This window comes from Abramis brama (assembly GCF_963993115.1).
Source record: "Abramis brama genome assembly, chromosome: 6".
In the NCBI taxonomy this organism is placed as follows: Eukaryota; Metazoa; Chordata; class Actinopteri; order Cypriniformes; family Leuciscidae; genus Abramis; species Abramis brama.
In genome coordinates, this window is record NC_139968.1 from 45,523,744 (window position 1) to 45,544,002 (window position 20,259).

At 47.3% G+C, this 20,259-nt stretch overlaps 1 protein-coding gene across 1 annotated transcript in view; it reads left to right on the forward strand.

Moving 5' to 3' along the window:
* Positions 1 to 20,259, forward strand: part of LOC311085324 (GTPase IMAP family member 8-like) — a 31,608-nt gene that overhangs the window by 5,615 nt on the left and 5,734 nt on the right. Inside the window, exon 3 of the mRNA XM_084117800.1 lies at positions 17,479 to 18,147. Within this exon, the coding sequence (XP_083973926.1) occupies positions 17,479 to 18,147 (669 nt within the window). The remainder of the gene's footprint in view (positions 1 to 17,478; positions 18,148 to 20,259) is intronic.

Consider the following 20,259-nt stretch of genomic DNA (forward strand, 5'->3'; position numbering starts at 1 on the left):
TGAGGCATATAAATACAGTAAGAGATTCGTTGTGCAGTGTAACAGCGTCATTGATTTCATAACGAGTTTTGGCAAGTGTCCAGATAAACTCGCGCTGTGTGATTAACAGCTTGGGCGATTGGAAAGGGATTGTTCTGTGATCACTTTCTGTATATTAATCACAGTTTAAGTAAGATTATTTTCATCCTACTAAGAGAAACGATGTGAAGTTGATCGCTACTTCCATATTAAATCACTACTTGTACTTACCGCTTGCTGGAATATAGTTGAAATTGCGCCCTTCGTCAGTATGAAACGCTGAGAGAAGCCTGCTTGATATTATCCCAGGTTAGAAAAACAGTCCGTGGTGAAATGGACAGAGCAAACTAACAACTTCGAATTAAACTTTTGCGGTATCCGATTATAGATAAACATCAACCGTCTGTTGACATTTCACCATCAATACGCCTGTGTTCCTGTGGGCGGAGGAAGTAACACGGTTCTGGTGATGTCACTAATGAAGGAAGTAGAGGGGTGTAGTCCAATCCAGCCGTTTTTTGTAGTCAACTTCTGTTAAATAAAATATCTCGCTTGGCATTGAACTTTGAGCTTTATAATTTTACAGATATTATTTATACTCTAACAACAACATTACACACTAACTAAAGTTTGAAACATGGGATCACGAAGAACGGGACCTTTAATACCTTATTAGTATGTGCAAAAAAAAGAGTAAAAACAGCAGAAATTGAACAGCTGGTTCAGAAGTACAGATGAAAATGAACTCTGGCACAGCCCGATAGACCCTCCCCTCGAATCAGTGCCGGCCCGAGCCTTTTGGGGGCCCTAAGCAGAATTTGATTTGGGGGCCCCCTCCCACCATGCGGAGTCACCTGTTTGACGATTATTGACACAAATGTCACGCTATAATGACAATGAGGTTATGTATTAATACAATATAAATACTTAATAAAAAATAGATACTTGTAACTTAAAAAGTTGTAACTTTTTCTTTACTCTTTTACTACCTCTTCGAAACTTCTGAAAACAAACTGTCACAAAACATATTAAATACATTATTTGCAAAATATCCTCCAACGTTTTGCAACACTTTGCAGTTTGAATGTCTTGTATGAACATGATGGAGTATGTTTTTATGTTTCCACTGTTCGATCGCGCCCGCGCCTCACACACACACACACACACACACAACATATTCCAGCATTGCAATCTTGACATCGCAGCCTGTTCATTATAGCCGTAATAAAATATAATAATAAAATAGTCAACCTAACATATAAAAATTACACTGCTCTGTTTAAATAGTCAGTAGTACAATACGTACATTCACAGTAAGCTCTGCTCCACTGTGATTTTTTTTTTGCACAGCACATTTTTGCGCGTGTGAAGAGGATGATTTTTTCCATCAATATTGGAACGTGAGTGAAGTACAAAGCCATCCAGTTTACCATCCAAATACATTGCAAATGTGTCACGGTTTACGAATTCATTGTCTTGCATGCTGTTGTGTGTGTGTATGTGTGTCTGTGGGCGCGGTCACTGATCATCAGTGATCAGTAGCGCCAGCTGGTTTCAATTGTCTGTCCTTATTTATAGTCTGTAACTGGTGTCTCATCTTGTCAGATCGTTGTGGTTTCCCAGTGTGTTTTCCGTGCCTGTTCCTGTGTTCCCCGTGTCTGATTGGATTCCCCGTGTCTTCGTTGTGTTCTTCTCTGGACTCTCTGCACTCGTCACTGGATCACCAAGCACCATCACCAAGGGATTACTTACTGGGTCTGAGCACCGTCACCTGTTGTCCACCGAGGTCCCTGCACCACCATTCCATCAGCGTTTGTGTTCGCCCGTCTGTTCCCGCTGAGTTGTGACCATCTGAGTAATTGTCTGACCATTGGTGCTGTTCTATTAAAGAGCGTTATTGCATTTACATCCTGGTCTGTCATCCGTTACAGAACGATCTGACCATTATGGATGTAGCAGGTGCTACGACGTGGGACGAGTTTGCGGCTCGAAGCATCGCGAGAATGGACACTCAAAAGGAAAGCATCTCCAACACGGGACGTGCGATCCAAGCGCTGGTGACGCAGGTGTCCGAGCTTACCCAACAGCTTCAACAACTAAGAATTCCCACTGCGCCACCCACACTGCCCGTTCAGCCCACACCACCAGAGCAGCAACAGCTGTGTGAACCAAGACTGCTGACACCAGAGGGATATGCAGGTGAACCGGAGTTTTGCAGAGCATTTTTGACTCGATGTTCTATACACTTTTCATTACAGCCATCGACGTTCAATCAAGAACAGACCAAGGTGGCATTTGTTCTGACGTTGCTGTCTGGCAGAGCGGCTCTCTGGGGAACGGCGGTGTGGGAGAATCAAGATCCATGCTGCGCCTCGTTCCAGGCACTCTCCGAGGAGTTGAGAAGGGTTTTCGATTGTGCGGTGGCGGGTAGGGAGGCGGCCAGACTACTCGCCGATCTCTGCCAAGGTAACGGCTCGGTGTCGGAGTATTCCATTCAGTTCCGCACCCTGGCTGCAGAGTGCCGTTGGAACAAGGAGGCGCAGTGGGATAGATTCCTGCATGGGTTGGCTGATCGTGTCCAGAGGGAGATTTATATGCTGGACCTTCCTCGCAGTCTCAATGGACTTATTGAACTGGCGTTACGAGTTGATGCTCGGCTGAACAGAATGGGTCGCTTACAACTGAACCTTCCGTCTCGCGGCACGGAGACCCTGCGCTCCAACTACCTGGACACGGTCAGCCCCGTTTGTGATCCCGAGCCCATGCAGGTGGGTAGAACTCGGCTTTCCCGGGAGGAGAGAGAACGGTGGAGATCCCAAGGACTGTGTCTGTACTGCGGGAAGGCGGGTCACTTCATCCACTCATGCCCGGTAAAAGGATCAAGCCCGGTAGTAACTATGAGGCTACTATCGGGTGGGATCTCCGCCGAGAAGACCTCATCTTCATCATCATCATCTACTCTCCTTCCGGTAAGACTAAGGTGGGCAACCCACACACACGACACCAAGGCTTTACTGGATTCGGGGGCAGAGGGTAATTTTATGGACTCAGAACTGGCTCACCGTCTTCACATTCCTGTTTCCCCTCTATCGTACAAGATTTCTGTCAAGGCTCTCAATGGACAAATACTTCCTAGCATTTCACACTCTACTGAACCCATCACTCTCATCACTTCTGGCAACCACACAGAGACAATAACCTTTTTCCTCATGAACTCACCCCTCGCACCTGTCGTACTCGGTCATCCTTGGTTGTCACAACATAACCCCAGAGTCGATTGGTCTAACGTGCCCGAGGAGTACCAGGACCTGAGTGAAGTGTTCAGTAAGTCTCGTGCTGCTTCTCTTCCTCCACATCGTCCCTATGACTGTGCCATAGACTTAGTGCCAGGTGAGTCTCCGCCTAAGGGCAAGTTATATTCACTTTCTGTTCCAGAGAGGGAGGCTATGGAGAAATATATTTCTAATTCTCTAGCATCCAAATTTATCAGACCTTCCTCATCTTCAGCGGGGCCGGGGTTCTTTTTTGTGGGGAAGAAGGATGGGTCTCTGCGACCGTGTATTGATTACCGAGGGTTGAACAACATCACGGTAAAGAATAGTTATCCTTTGCCGTTGATGTCTTTAGCCTTCGAGGGATTACAGGGAGCATCCATCTTCACAAAATTGGACTTACGTAACGCTTATCATTTGGTTCGCATAAGGAAGGGTGATGAATGAAAGACTGCGTTCAATACCCCTAGGGGGCACTTTGAATACTTGGTCATGCCGTTTGGGCTGTCCAACTCCCCAGCGGTCTTCCAGGCACTCGTCAATGACGTGCTGAGAGATATGGTTGACCGATTCATATATGTCTACCTGGATGACATATTGATTTTTTCATCTTCTCTCCAGGAACATGTGCAGCACGTCAGACGAGTGCTTCAGAGGTTGCTAGAGAATGGGCTTTTTGTCAAGGCGGAGAAATGCGTTTTTCATGCACAGTCTGTTTCTTTTCTAGGTTACATCATCTCGTCTGAGGGAGTGCGTATGGATTCTGACAAGGTTAAGGCTGTGATAGATTGGCCAAGCCCGGATTCCCGTAAGGCCCTACAGAGGTTTCTGGGGTTTGCCAATTTTTATCGGCGTTTTATTCGCAACTTTAGCCAACTAGCCGCACCTCTGACCGCCTTGACCTCCCCCAGAACGACGTTCAGGTGGTCCGATACAGCGGAAGTTGTATTCGCCAAACTCAAAAGCCGCTTCGTTTCGGCTCTCATCCTCGTTGCCCCTAATCCATCACGTCAGTTCGTGGTGGAGGTCGACACGTCAGAGGTGGGGGTAGGAGCAGTTCTTTCCCAACATTCTTCCACAGACGACAAGATGCATCCTTGCGTGTTTTTTTCTCATCGTTTATCATCTGCCGAGTGTTATTACGACATTGGTAACAGAGAATTGTTGGCAGTCAAGTTAGCGCTGGAGGAATGGCGTCACTGGTTAGAAGGTTCAGGGGTACCTTTTATCGTTTGGACCGATCACAAGAACCTAAAATATATCAGAACTGCTAAAAGACTCAACTCTAGGCAGGCTCGGTGGGCACTTTTTTCCGGACGTTTTGACTTTTCTCTTTCGTACCGCCCGGGTTCCAAGAACATCAAACCCGATTCTTTATCTCGTATTTTTGACCAATCCAAATGCCCGTCCACTCCCGAGTGTATTTTACCCGAGACGTTAGTAGTCTCCACTCTCAGATGGGAGGTCGAATCGAAGGTCATAAAGGCCTTAGAAGGGGTAACGCCTCCGCCCGACTGCCCACCGAATCGGTTGTTTGTGCCAGAGGAGTATCGGTCCGACGTCATTCAGTGGGGTCATTGTTCCAGCATAGCGTATCATCCAGGTGTCAATCGCACCAGTTTTTTGGTTAAGCAACGATTCTGGTGGCCATTAATGGCTCGCGACATCCGCAGTTTTGTTTTGGCTTGCTCGGTTTGTGCCACTGGCAAGACTTCCAATCGACCCCCGGATGGTCTACTCCAACCGCTGTCTGTCCCTTCGAGACCCTGGTCCCACATTGCGCTAGATTTTATTACCGCCCTCCCGCCCTCCCAGGGCAAGACTGTCGTTTTGACTGTCGTGGACCGGTTCTCAAAGGCGGCTCATTTTATTCCCTTGCCCAAATTACCCTCAGCCAAGGAGACAGCGGTAATGGTCGTAGATCACGTCTTTCGCTTACATTGCCTCCCGATAGACGTGGTTTCCGACAGGGGACCCCAATTTGTGTCCAAATTTTGGCAAGAGTTTTGTAAGTTACAGGGGGTGACTGTCAGTCTTTCTTCGGGGTTTCATCCCCAAAGCAATGGTCAAACGGAGAGAGCCAACCATGATCTGGAGAGAGTGTTGCGATGTTTGGTTTCCAAGAATCCTTCCTTCTGGAGCCAACAACTTTCGATGGTGGAGTACGCCCACAATTCGTTACCAGTGTCATCCATGGGCCTTACTCCGTTTGAATGTAGTTTAGGTTACCAGCCACCAGTTTTTGCCAGTACGGAATCCGAAGTCGCGGTCCCCTCCGCTCACGCCTTCGTCGAGAGGTGTCGTCACACTTGGACTAGAGCCCGTGAGACTCTTCTCCAAGTGGGATCGCGCACCAAGGCTAAGGCCGATCGCCACCAGTCGAAGCCTCCCGTATACGTCGTTGGTCAAAAAGTGTGGCTTTCTACTAAGAATATTCCTCTCCGATCCGTATCTAACAAACTTGCTCCCAAATTTATTGGCCCATTTCCTGTCACCTAGATCATTAGTCCGGTGGCAGTCCGACTCAAACTTCCTCCTGCGTACAGGAGAATTCATCCCGCCTTCCATGTGTCTAAGATCAAACCTGTGTTTCATGCACGCATTAATCCGCCAGTTCCGGTTCCCCCCCCCCGCCGCGTCTCGTAGATGGGGAACCAACATATTCGGTTAATCGTATTCTGGACTCGAGAAGGAGGGGACGCGGATTTCAGTACCTGGTGGACTGGGAAGGTTACGGTCCGGAGAAGAGAAGTTGGGTTCCTGCTAGAGACATTCTGGATCACTTCCTTATCGATGATTACAATCGACAGGTAAGTCCGTCGGGGAACGCCAGGAGGCGTTCCTAGGGGAGGGGGTACTGTCACGGTTTACGAATTCATTGTCTCTCTCTCGTCTTGCGTGCTGTTGTGTGTGTGTATGTGTGTCTGTGGGCGTGGTCACTGATCATCAGTGATCAGTAGCGCCAGCTGGTTTCAATTGTCTGTCCTTATTTATAGTCTGTAACTGGTGTCTCATGTTGTCAGATCGTTGTGGTTTCCCAGTGTGTTTTCCATGCCTGTTCCTGTGTTCCCCGTGTCTGATTGGATTCCCCGTGTCTTCGTCGTGTTCTTCTCTGGACTCTCTGCACTCGTCACTGGATCACCAAGCACCATCACCAAGGGATTACTTACTGGGTCTGAGCACCGTCACCTGTTGTCCACCGAGGTCCCTGCACCACCATTCCATCAGCGTTTGTGTTCGCCCGTCTGTTCCCGCTGAGTTGTGACCATCTGAGTAATTGTCTGACCATTGGTGCTGTTCTAATAAAGAGCGTTATTGCATTTACATCCTGGTCTGTCATCCGTTACAGAATGTTGAAACATTTTGATTCTAATGAGAGAGATACGTGAGCCCAACGCCGCTTACTTTCACTTTCGCTTTAAATTATTTCATTTCGGCTTGTTTATAGTTATTTTTTTATTCTTGTTCTGGTCTGAATATCATTCAATTTAAAGGATAAATCATTGATTTAAATGTCAATCATGTGAGGCAAATCAAATTTTTGTGACATGGCTTAATATCACCGTGACTTTGCGCACGAATTGTCTATGCACGCGAGGTTATGTGCATGACTCAAACACTGGCAGACACAGCAGCAGTTGTAGGCAGGTATATTGATCATGAAATCAGAATTTTCTTGTCTTGAATTATTCATTCATTCATTTATGTCACTTGTTTAAGTTAATTAATATGTAAAAAAAAAATTAAAAAAACTTGATTGAAGCAGTTCGCTTATGCCCTCAGGCCGGCCCTGCCTCAAAGAATATTGGACAGAAGTGGTTGAAAGTAGACAAAAGAGACAGATTAAAACACCAGGTGTAAATAGAAATGTGTCTGTCTCGTCTACTTGAGATCCGATCGACCAAAACGCATCTTAATAACAGCAGTAAACAGAGCCAGAGATGCATCAGTTTGAATTTTTGTACTAAGAGTTATGAAAATGCACATCTTACTGTAAAAATAGTACCAAAGTGAATAAAAACACTAATAAAAACACAACTAGAAAAAAACAACTAACCATTTGCAGGCTCAGTATTAGCATTGTATTTAAATCCAAAATATTGCCAAATAAGTGCTTTTAGATTTCGCATTGAAACCAGATCTCCTGCCATGGTCTCGTCAGTCAGCTCCTCACTCTCGTGATGATTGAGATCTGGCTCCTGCTGCGGAAAGGATTTTCATGCAGAAAAAAATTTAAAAAGACGTTGGGGAGCAGTGCCATGGTGGGCAAGTGATGTACCCGGTGTTACGGCTGAACACGTGTAACACAGAGTATCGTAGCAAGCTTATTGTGTATGTGTGTGTGTGTGTGTGCGTGACCTAAATTGAGGTCCCCATGAGGAAACAAGCTTATAAATCATACAGAATGAGTTTTTTTCAAAATGTAAAAATGCAGAAAGTTGTGTGTGATGGGCAGGTTTAGGGGTCGGGTTAGTGTGTGTGTGTGAGAATGTGTGTTATGGGCAGGTTTAGGGGTCAGGTTAGTAGGGATGGGTATCGTTAAGGTTTTAACGGTATTACTACTCTTACCGATACTCCTTATCGATCCGGTACTTTAACGGTATTCTTATCGGTTCTTTTTGTTATATTAAAAAAAAGGAAAAAAATAATTTAGAACATAATTAATATTGCTTTATATTTTGAAATGTAAAATAAATATCTATAGCAAAAGAAAAAGCAATGCTTTAACAAAACAAATAAAACATGTAGGCTATGTTATGTAGAAGGGTGCTGGCTTTTGTGTTTTATATACAGAAGACATAGGACACCAAAAACAAAGTACAAACACATGGATAAACAAAAAAAAAGTATACAATAAAACAAATATATAAATTATATACCCAGTGCTTTAATTTCAGTAATGTCTGACATTACTGTTCAGGAGTAATATGGGCTAAAAAGACATCTAATAAAGTCAGATTTAAAATAACACTGCATAGTTTATCATATAGATTAAAGCTTATAAAAGCCAAAATTATTAATTCAAGAGCTGCGGCTGATTTTCTCTTTGCCTTTTGTTGTTTGATTCACATTAATGGAGCAATCGTCAGCAGGTTTATTAGACTTCTGCCTCTTTAAGACCAAATGCAGATAATCATTATTACGCATCATATTTTCTCCCAACTATTTACGCCCATTTAAGACATAAACTGTATTTAAGTGAATAAACTGTTTAAGTGAATCTCCAAGACGGCCATTTTGACCGGAACAGCGTCTATTGCTCAATTTTGGTACTTTTAATAACCTTTTATTATTAAACGCGTCCCGCAGTTTAGCAACAGTATAGCCTAGACCACATTTTACAACAATCACCGATCGTGCAGATTCTGACGTTACGTTTGGGTTTTAGGGAGAAATGACCGCAGCGCACCGCTGTGAAGGGTAGGAAGTTGCGCTGGAGAGAATGCGGCTTTAGTTTTTAATGGTTATACCTCAAATATCTTTTTTTATAATCATTGGAAGCCAAAATCTAAATCTAAAATAAAATTAGTTTAATATCAAAGATCTAAAGTGTAGCCTAACCGTTTGAATGTTTAGTTCTGTCCTCATCGTCACTCATTAAGCAGGGCTGTTGTGTTGCGCGCGCCGTCGCTCCGCGTTAAAGATCTCTCTCTCTCTCTCTCTTTAGCAAAAATGCATCACAGTCAAATGATTAAATATTATTATAGATAGAAGTGGCTGGCGAGATTAAATTAGCAAGTTAATAATTTCTTAATAGCAATAGCACTTTCTTAATTTCTCCAGTACCGACAGCAGAACCGATAACGTCAGAGCTTATCGATCCAGCGGTATTTCAAAATTCAGCACCAGGGCCCGTTTAATACCGGGTTTCGGTACCCATCCCTACAGGTTAGTGTGTGTGTGTGTGTGTGTGTGTGTGTGTGAGAGAATGTGTGTTATGGGCAGGTTTAGGGGGCAGGTTAGTGTAAGGGGACAGAATATACAGTTTGTACAGTATAAAAATCGATTTGTCTGAAAACCCCACGTGTGTGTGTGTGTGTGTGTGTGTGTGTGTGTGTGTGTGTGTGTGTGTGTGCGTTTGGTTTATATTACATTGTGGAAACCAAATGTGTCATGCGTCGCGTCTGAACGCGTTGTTGTCTTTGGAGCTCCATCGATTGATTTATAATTCTTGATTTCTCTTTAAACTCACTTACAACGAACATTTTCTATTTTTCCTCACCTCATAGTTACAACGCGGACTGTTGAGCAGACGTGTCTCAAGCCTAGTGATCCAACGCTGGATACTCTTATAGGTTACGTCCGTGGATCACGGCTGAACGCGTCTTCTCCGCACTCATTTATAAACAAACATTTTTTTTTCGCCTATCGTGCGTCTACTCCACACCCGTACCACTAAAAAGACGGATTATATCCAAGACTTAAGCCATAAATTAGTATTAATATTGATAGCATCGCTGGTAGCGTCGTTGCTAACTTAACTTACTGTCCATCTGTTAAAATGGCGAATATATCAGATGTAAGTAGTCTACCTTTTGGTGCAGGTGAGGATACATTTGAGCTACACGCGTTGCAGTCTGAGCTGGAAGCTGTTGAGAAACAGATCCACGACCTTTTAGTGAGAAAAGCCGAGCTGATAGACCGGCGGTTAGCTCTTGAAACATCACGCGCCGATGCAATTGCACACAAATCAGTGATCAACGTTACTAACCCGCTGACTCCGACCTCGTCTACTCCGTGCGTTACTCAGCATCGGTCACGAGCGTCGAGGCCGCGATCAGCTATGGTCTCGTTTACGCCGGCTCCAACATGCCACCACGAAGCCTGGATATTTTACGCCGCTAGAGTTCTTACTAGATCAAGAAAATATGATCATATAACACCGATTTTATCATCACTACATTGGCTACCTATAAAGTTCCGTATTAATTATAAGATATTGCTACTGACTTATAAAGCCCTAAACGGCTTAGCTCCAGTCTATTTAACGGATCTTCTATCACCCTATAATCCATCGCGCTCTTTAAGATCAATAAATTCGAGGCTTTTGGTCATACCTAGGATATCCAGATCAACCAAAGGAGGGAGAGCATTTTCACATTTGGCTCCAAAACTCTGGAATAGCCTTCCTGATACTGTTCGTTACTCGGACTCACTCTCCCAGTTTAAAACTAGATTAAAGACGCATCTTTTCAGCCAGGCATTCATATAATATTGTTAATCTCACAGTTTCAAACTACAATCCGGCCTCTAGTTCATAAATGCCAGAGGAGAACTGGCCCCCGACTGAGCCTGGGTTCTCCCAAGGTTTTTTTTTTTCTCCATTAGGTCACCTGATGGAGTTTTAGGACACCATTAAGGTCACTTGATGGAGTTTTTCGGTTCCTTGCCACTGTTGCCTTTGGCTTGCTCAGTTGGGGATATTTTGGGGATATTTAATTTTATTCTATCAATCAATAAATTCCACTAGAAACAAACTTTGTTGTATTATTTTATTTTAATACTGTGAAGCTGCTTTGATACAATCTGTATTGTAAAAAGCACTATACAAATATACTTGATTTGATTTGATTTGAAATGTCCCCACTAGGATAGTAAAACGATACTGGTTACTCACGTAACCTCGGTTCTCTCTAGAAGAGGGAACGAGTATTTGCGTAAGCTAGCTTACGCTACGGGAAAAGTAATCTTTTCTCGAGATACTGAAGCCAAAAATTATCCTTAATTTTCATTTATTGTCCACACAGTGCAGCAGGTGGCTAGCAGAGCTAGAGCGAGCAATACTGCGCGCTCATTGGCTGCCGCGCGGCAACTGCTTTAGCCTATCGGTGAGCCTAGCGTGACGTCACGCCCAATGAGGGCGCGCGCGCATTCATAAACAGCGTCACAGCCCGCCAGAATGGGCGGCGTCAGAGCGTATATAAGGAAGGCTCGGAGGCTAAAACTCTGGTTTCTGTCGAATGAAGCGACATGAGCTTGCGGCGCGAGCACGGCAGGGAACGCAAATACTCGTTCCCTCTTCTAGAGAGAACCGAGGTTACGTGAGTAACCAGTATCGTTCTCTTACCAGAGGTTCTCTCGTATTTGCGTAAGCTAGCTTACGCTACGGGAACCCCATTGTCAATGCCGTGCGCGCCTTGCATCCACATATAAACCCCCGGAAGGCCCGGGGGGTCTTAAAAGTGGAAGAACAGGTGGCCAGCAGAGCGGGCCAACACATGTTCATAAGCACTCATAGGGAAAAGGGATAGAGCGGCGAGGCCGGTCTACATATCACTGACGTACCCTGAGGTGCAGCTCGACCAGGAGAGCTAAATCGAGTAACTAGCCTGCGCATTCATAAGCAGGACATAGACCCGACTTAGACTGACAGAAGTTTAGCCTGCAGGGCGGGAACTTCCAGGTTATAGAACCTGACAAATGTAGAGGGGGAGGCCCAGCCCGCCGCCGTACAAATGTCCTGAATGGAAATCCCGCTGGACCATGCCCACGATGAGGCCATGCCTCTGGTGGAATGAGCCCGTACGCCCAGAGGGCACTGCAGGTCTTTGGACGCATAAGCTGCAGCAATAGCGTCCACTATCCATCTGGATAGCGTCGGTTTCGAGGCGGCGAGACCTTTAGCGCGGCCCCCAAATGAAACAAAGAGCTGCTCCGAGCGCCGAAAAGCGGCGGAGCGCGTGACGTAACACCTTAGAGCCCTGACCGGCAAAGAAGGCTACTGTAATCCCCACTGCCGGACGGCAGAGCTGAGAGGGAAATAACCTGGGCTCTGAACGGGGTACCCAAAACTTGGGGACATAGCCGTGCCTTGGTTTGAGAATGACCAGCGAGTCATTAGGTCCAAACTCAAGACACGCCGCGCTAACTGACAGCGCGTGTAAGTCGCCCACGCGTTTCACTGAAGCCAGAGCTAACAGAAAAACGGTTTTAAACGTCAGGTATCTCAACTCCGTAGAGCCCAGGGGTTCGAAGGGATAAGCTTTTAGGGCCTCTAGGACCAAAGACAGATCCCATATGGGTACCAGAGGTGGCCGTGGAGGGTTCAACCTCCTGGCCCCTCGTAGGAAGCGGGTAATGAGTTCATTCCTTCCCAATGTGCGGCCGTGCGCCGAATCGGCGAACGCGACGATCGCTGCAACATAGACCTTGAGCGTGGAGGGGGACCTGCCCGCGTCCAAAAGCTCCTGAAGGAAGTTCAAAACCTGTGGAACCCCACAGGATTGAGAATTCAGACTCTTTTCCGCGCACCATTTGTTAAACACAGACCATTTAGACGCATAGAGCCGCCTCGTTGAGGGAGCTCTGGATTGCGCAATCGTGTTAACTACTCCTTCTGGCAAATCAACGAATATCCGTTGATCACCCACGCATGCAGAGACCAGTGCTCTGGATGGGGATGCAGAATTGAGCCTCGGGCTTGAGAGAGAAGGTCTCTCCTCACTGGAATCGGCCACGGGACTGTTCCTGACAGCGCCGTCAGCTCTGGGAACCAAAACTGGTTCTCCCAGCGCGGGGCTAGGAGGAGCACCGCGCAGCGCGTTTCCCTGATCTTTGCTATCACCTGAGGCAGCATAGAGATTGGGGGAAAAGCGTACAATGGGACGTTGGGCCAGATTTGGGCCAGCGCGTCCTCGCTTTTTGAGAAGAACCTTTGGCACTGAGCGTTCTCGCTCGTGGCGAAAAGGTCGACTTCTGCTTTGCCGAAGCGACACCACAGCGTCTGGACTGTTTGGCTGTGTAGAGCCCATTCCCCGGGGGGAACATTGTCCCTGGACAGCCTGTCCGGTCCATCGTTTAGGCGACCGGGCACGTGCGCGGCTCTCAGAGAGCGCAGCGAGCCCTGAGCCCATACCAGAAGGCGCTCTACTAGAGCGCACAAGGTTCTGGATCTGATTCCGCCCTGACGGTTCACATACGACACCACAGACATGTTGTCCTTGCGGACTAGCACATGGTGCCCGTGCAGGTATGGGAGAAAGTACTTCAGCGCTTTCTCGACCGCCAACATCTCCAGACAGTTTATGTGAAGGCTTTTCTCCTGGTCCGACCAACGGCCGTAGACCGGTCTGCCCTCGTGAAGCGCTCCCCAACCTGAGTTGGACGCGTCTGTCGAGATCACTTTGCGGTGTGAAATCACCCCCATCGTAACTCCTAGTCGGTACCATTCGGCTGCCAGCCAGGGCTGCAAGGCTGAGACACAGCCCTGAGTCACTCTGACCGGAACGCGGCCTGAAGCCCACGCTCTGCGGGGCACTTTCGAATTCAGCCAGCATTGCAGCGGGCGCATTCGCAGTAAACCCAGCTGCAGAACTGCTGCAGCTGAAGCCATATGGCCCAACATCCTCTGGAAGGTTTTCAGGGAGAAATACCTGTCTTTTTGAAAAGACGCGGCGAGGTGTCTGTGTTGACAGCCTGGCTGTCATGGCCACCGAGTCCAGTTCTATTCCCAGAAAGGAGATCGATTGGCTGGGGATCAGAGAGCTCTTGGTCCAGTTCACCGAAAGACCCAGGCTTCCTAAGTGACTGAGAAGCAACGTCCTGTGGGAAGCGAGCACTTCCGCCGATTGCGCCAGAATGAGCCAATCGTCCAGATAGTTCAGAATTCGCATCCCCTGTGATCTCAGGGGAGCGAGAGCCGCATCCATGCACTTCGTAAATGTACGGGGTGCCAGAGACAGGCCGAACGGAAGGACGGTGGATTGATATACCTGGCCGTCGAAGGCGAATCTCAAGAATGGCCTGTGACGGGGTATAATCTGAATCTGAAAGTATGCGTCTTTCAGATCGAGAGAAATAAACCAATCCCTCGGGCGAATTTGCGCGAGGATTTGCCTGGTCGTGAGCATTTTGAACGGCCGCCTCATGAGAGCTTTGTTCAAATATCTCAGATCTAATATAGGTCTGAGCGCTCTGTCCTTCTTGGGAACGAGGAAATAACGGCTGTAAAACGGCCTGCCTCGGTTAAAGAAGGGTGAACTCTCTCTCTATGGCCCCTTTGTGTAATAGTTTCGCTATTTCTGCGTGAAGCAGATGGGCTGCTTCCGAGCTCACCACCGTCTCGACGCGCGTTCGAAACCGCGGTGGGCGGCGAATGAACTGTAGCGAATAGCCCCGTATTACTGTATTCAGTACCCCTTTCGACACGCCCGGAATAGCTTTCCATGCATCTGCACTCATAGCTAGGGGTCGAATGGCCTCTAGGTCCCGCCCGCTGCTCTGCGCGGGGCACGGGACCCGAAGCGGTGACAGCGCGCGCGCGCTGTCGGTGCTGGGAAACGGGGGCTCGCTGATAGCAACAACCGGCTGAGCAGTGCTCACAGACACGGTCTCTGGAGACTGAGAGCGCGCTGTAGTGGGCAGCCCGAGGCGCGAACGCGGGGTGGGCATGAGAGTGATTACAGGAGAGTGTGCGCGCTGAGGAGCGGGCACGGAACTCTTTATTAAAACACGGCCGGTGGCACGGGGCTTTATGTGATCTAAACCCTGAATTTGTGAAGCAGAGCGGGCAGTGTGTGGGAGTGAGCACTGGACAGTGGGCACATTTCCTACACTTAACACTCGAGCGGCAACCGCGCGCTTTATGTGAGTGTGCTCTGTGGGATACACAGGGGAGATCGTGCTTGTGTGTAGACATGAACACTTGGGAGTGGGCATATTTACTACACTCATAACACTGCCGGCATGAGCCGGGTGACCAGACATTATGCTCATTTTGTGATTTATCTGGGTCGCCGTAAAAACGGCGTTTGGGTGCAGGCGAGAGAGTTTTAAAACTGGCTCGTTGGCTGCGGAGAACACTACTGCAGTAGCCTTTACTAAGGGGACTGGCAGAGGAAGGCAGATGAGTTTGGACGGCGGTCCGGCCTCGGCGGGACTCAACCGTCTTTTCCTCCCAGCGCGCGCTAGGAGGATTTCGCAGGCTCAGGTTTCAGCGAGATCTTAGGCCGGGGGCCCCGCGGGGGAGGCGGCCTTTGCTGGCTGGTCGAACGAGACCTGGGGCAGCCACGCTGACGCTGCTGCGAAGGCGGAGGTCGAGACGAGCGCTGAGTGGAGCTGCGTGCAGGAGGCTGTTTAGACTGAGAGCGGCCTGCAGCGGAGCTCGAGCGGCGAGGCAGGAAAAGATTCATGGCCTGCGAGGCCTTCTGTACCTCCGAGAATCGATCGACGAGGCCACTCACAGCGGGGCCGAAGAGGCCGGTGGGGGAGAGCGGGGCGTTGAGGAAGACGGACCGCTCGGATTCTCCCATGTCAGCGAGCGTGAGCCAGAGGTGGCGCTCTGTGACGGTGAGCGAGGCCATGGAACGCCCGATAGCCTGTGCTGCGACCTTCGTAGCGCGCAGGGAAAGGTCCGTTGCGCTGCGCAGGTCCGTAAAAGCGGTCCGATCCGAGCCCTTCTCATCCAGCTGGCGGAGGAGGTCGGCTTGTAGGATCTGAAGCACCGCCATAGTGTGCAGGGCTGAAGCGGCTTGACCAGCGGCGGAGAAAGCGTGGCCGATAAAGGCGGAAGTGGTCCTGCAGGCTTTAGACGGGAGGGCAGACTTTAAACGCCATCTCGCGGATGGGGGGCAAAGGTGCGCTGCGACCGCCTGTTCAACCGGGGGGATGTGGTTATATCCCTTAGCCTCGGCTCCATCCACGTGCGAAAGCGTCGACGATGCTGGAGAGCGGAGTCTGGCTGAAACTGGAGCGTCCCAAGACTTAGAGAGCTCCGCGTGGAGCTCTGGCAGGAAGGGCGCTGGTCTGGACGCTGGCGAGTGGCTGCGGCTGGGTAGGAAACACCCGTCGAGCCTGTTCGGTGCGGGCACCGCAGGCTGGGACCATTCGAGACCCAGGTGTTCGACGGCCAAAGTGAGGAGGCGGAGAAGCTCTGCGTCCACACTGGCGTGGGTCCTACCAGACTCGCGTGTAGAGGAAGAGGCGGAGCGGTGAGAACCGGTCCACTCTTCGCTGTCTGATGCCAGGAGAGAGCAGCTGTCCAGAAGCGCGTCGTCCTCCGCTTCATCCCCTGAGGCGACGGCACCGAGGGCGAGAGCCGGCGGCTGCGCGTCGGGAAGCGGGGGCGGAGAGGGAGAGAGCGAGGCTCGCGGGAGGGGCTCCGGCGAAAGCCTGACTCGGGTCTCGGGCTCCGGTGGTCTCTGGGAGCGGCGCTTTTTCTTCCGCGGCGCTGAGACTGGAGCGGGGTCAGCGTTGAACAAGGCGAGTCGAGCCCGCAGGGTCGACATCGGCAGTTCTTCGCAGAATTCACAGCCGCCCGAAGCCATGGCAACGGCAGCGTGGTCACGTCCCAGGCAGAGAGCGCAGATAACATGGCGGTCTCTATCGCTGAGGTGAGAGCGGCACGAGCCGCAGGAATTACGAGGTATTTTGAACCAAACGCCTCTGCTCTTTTAGTGTCGCGTGTAGCGAAACACACACACACAAAACAAGCAGCAGAGAAAAGGATATTTGTCGCCGGATAGCTGAGCTGGCACGGCAGGCTGAAGGCGGCGAAAACTCGACCGGCTTCTCCAGGCGCTGTCCTAAGCTGGCTCGATGCTGTTTCGACGGCGGCGGCTTCTCTCGGAGAGCAGCGATGCAGTAAGCTTCGCTGAAGAGACAGAAATCAGAGTTTTAGCCTCCGAGCCTTCCTTATATACGCTCTGACGCCGCCCATTCTGGCGGGCTGTGACGCGCGAGGGCGTGCGCGCCCTCATTGGGCATGACGTCACGCTGGGCTCACCGATAGGCTAAAGCAGTTGCCGCGCGGCAGCCAATGAGCGCGCAGTATTGCTCGCTCTAGCTCTGCTAGCCGCCTGCTTCACTGCGTGGACAATAAATGAAAATTAAGGATAATTTTTGGCTTCAGTATCTCGAGAAAAGATGACTTTTCCCGTAGCGTAAGCTAGCTTACGCAAATACGAGAGAACCTCTCGTAAGAGAACCTGAGATCACCTCCATTGTGGGGACCAGTCAGCGGTCCCCATGAGGAAAATGGGTTAATAAACATACTAAATTATATTTTTTTGAAAATGTAAAAATGCAGAAAGTTTTCTGTGATGGGCAGGTTTAGGGGTAGGGTTAGTGTAAGGAGATAGAATATACAGTTTGTACAGTATAAAAACCATTAAGTCTAAGGAAAATCCCCACAAAGATAGTGAACCAGATGTGTGTGTGTGTGTGTGTGTGTGTCTGTGCTCTTTTTCAGTGAGTGATCTGAGGATTGTTCTGCTGGGAAAGAATGTAATAGAAAACAGAAGAGTGGGAAACATCATACTGGGAACAGAAGCGTTTCACAGTGAAGCTCCTTCATCTTATTTACAGCAGCACAGTGTGAGAATCAGTGGAACGGTGGAGAAGAGATACGTCACAGTCATCAACACACACCTGCTCCAGCCACATCTCTCACAGTATCAGATCACACAGAGAGTGAGAGAGTGTGTGTCTCTGTCTGCTCCAGGACCTCATGTGATCTTACTCGTCCTGCAGTTTAATGACTTCAGTGATGAGGACCTGAGAAGAGTGAGAACTGTGCTGAACCTCTTCAGTGAGAAGGCCATTAAACACACCATAGTGCTGACCACTGATGGAGAGCCATGCACATTCATGATTTATAAGACTGTAAATAACGCTATTCATAATTTAATAAAGGAGTGTGGAGGAAGACATCTTCAGTTTGATGCAAGAAACGCAGGATGGCACTCTGAGATGATCAGAAGGACAGAGGAGATGCTCCAGGAAGAACATGAAGAATTTCTCGTCTGTAACATGTATGAGGATGAAGATGATGGAACAAAAGTGGATTATCCAGTGAAGTCTGATCACAAAGGGAGTGGAAAACTCAGTCAGATCACAAAAACAGGAGGTGATGGAGGAGGTTTGTTAAAGTCTTTTTTCTGGATAATACCTCTAAGAAACTACATTATTTTGTCCTCTGATAGTTACAGTCATACAGTAGTGCTTCTCATTTTTCACCTTGTCATTTTCTGCCTCTACTGCACTGTAACAGTTACTTATTATTTTTAGTAATCTGTTTTGCTTTGGTTGAAAAGCTTCTAAACATTTTGTACATTAAACCTTTAAAATAAAGTATCAGACACTGACAGAAAGACAGAGTATTCAGCTGAACACAGTTTGAGTAATACTGTCACTGTTCACCCAAACATGATCATTCTGATAATACCATTTTATTTCTTTGCAAACCCGGATATTTCCACCGGATGATTTCTTTCCTCTGGAAAACAAACTGAGATGGAACATCTAGGTGATTCTTTTCTATACAGCAAAAGTGGGAAGTAATTCTTACAGTAAAGGTCAGATTTATTTAGGTCAGTTGACAGTCTTTATTTTGAGGACAGTTGAATGTGACAGAAAAGTTTTGGGATGAAGAGGTGGGATTGGGATATTTGAACTTCGTGAACCAATGTCTCCTTATACTGCATGTCCTGAACTAAATGTGCCTCAGCTCTGTCATACAGGCAAAGCAAGGCTTGAGACACTGCGAACATTAGACAACAATCTGTGTGTAGATTTTGTACCAAAGCTAAACTGAGTCATCTGTGTCTAAATATTGTTTCAGTGACTACTTCTGGAAAAGCAAAGCTGAACATTGTGCTGTGTGGATATAATACAACACTCAAGAACACAGTGTCTAAAATATTTAGAGGGACAATAAATAAACAAAAGAAACTTTTCCTTCAGAAAGAGATGAGCAAAGTGTGTGTGAAGAGAGAGGGGATGATTAATGGACGGCAGATTACTGTAATAGAGCTTCCAGCTCTCAGAGGAGGAAGTTTAATTCATCTATCTGTAAATATCTTGATATTGATTAAACTTGCTCATTTTGTGGTCTTTTTGAAGAAACTGCTGTCCATTTATTTTGTGAATACATTTAGGGTTGATTTAAGTTCTTATATTTAACCCTACTAATGTGACCCACCGTCTTATCCTTAACGATATTATTTATTTTTATTACAGAATCCCAAAATTGTCATCTCTTGAATATGTTGTTAATTTATTTTATATCCAAACATTTTCATCCACAAGCAAAAGCGGCTTACTGCTTTAGTTTTCCTCTTTTTCCTGTTGAATTTAACTCTCGTTTCATCCCTCAGGCCTATACATAACAAAAAATGCATTTTTTAAATGTATTATAATGAATTATTTAAGAAAATATATATTAAGATATTCAACCTTGTAGGTTTTTTTCCTGTGTAAAAAATCTCATATTATGTATGCAAACCATAGATACAAACCCATACACACACACCTTATAACATCAGTAACTCGACAGCCCTACCTAGAACGGTTTTCCTCAGCGTTTGTAATGTCTGCACAAAGGGCAGCTGAGCGAAAATTCGCCTTTGGAGAAAACTGTTGATTTTATACTCGAAAATTTTAAGTATAATTACTATTAAAAATTAATATTACCCCAGAATGAATTGCATTGCTATCCCACCCCAAAACATACAATAACAACAACGATAAATGCTGACCCATACTTAATTATATTACTTTTTACTGAAAATGATATAATTGAATAAAACAAAATGTAATGTATGTCATATGACACAGCTGTGCATGAATACTCTCTAGATGTGTATATAGTGAACATATCTACATTTTCATTCAAACAATTAAATAAAGCATTAATTAAATAATTATATTTTATTTACTGACAACAATGAGAAATATTAATAAAAGAATGAATGTCACCATCACACAATAAATAAATGCATATACAAGTCAACACATGAAACAAAGCTTTATTCTGATGAATCAGCTGACCGCCCGAGGTGAGCCGTTCCTTCGTGCCTGAGGTTGTTGCGTGATGTGTTGTGCTTCACAATCTGAGGCAATAAGGGCAGGTGGAGTGATGGAGGGTCTCGTAAGGGCAGGTGGAGTGATGGAGGGTCTCGTAAGGGCAGGTGGAGTGATGGAGGGTCTCGTAAGGGCAGGTGGAGTGATTGGGGGTCTCGTAAGGGCAGGT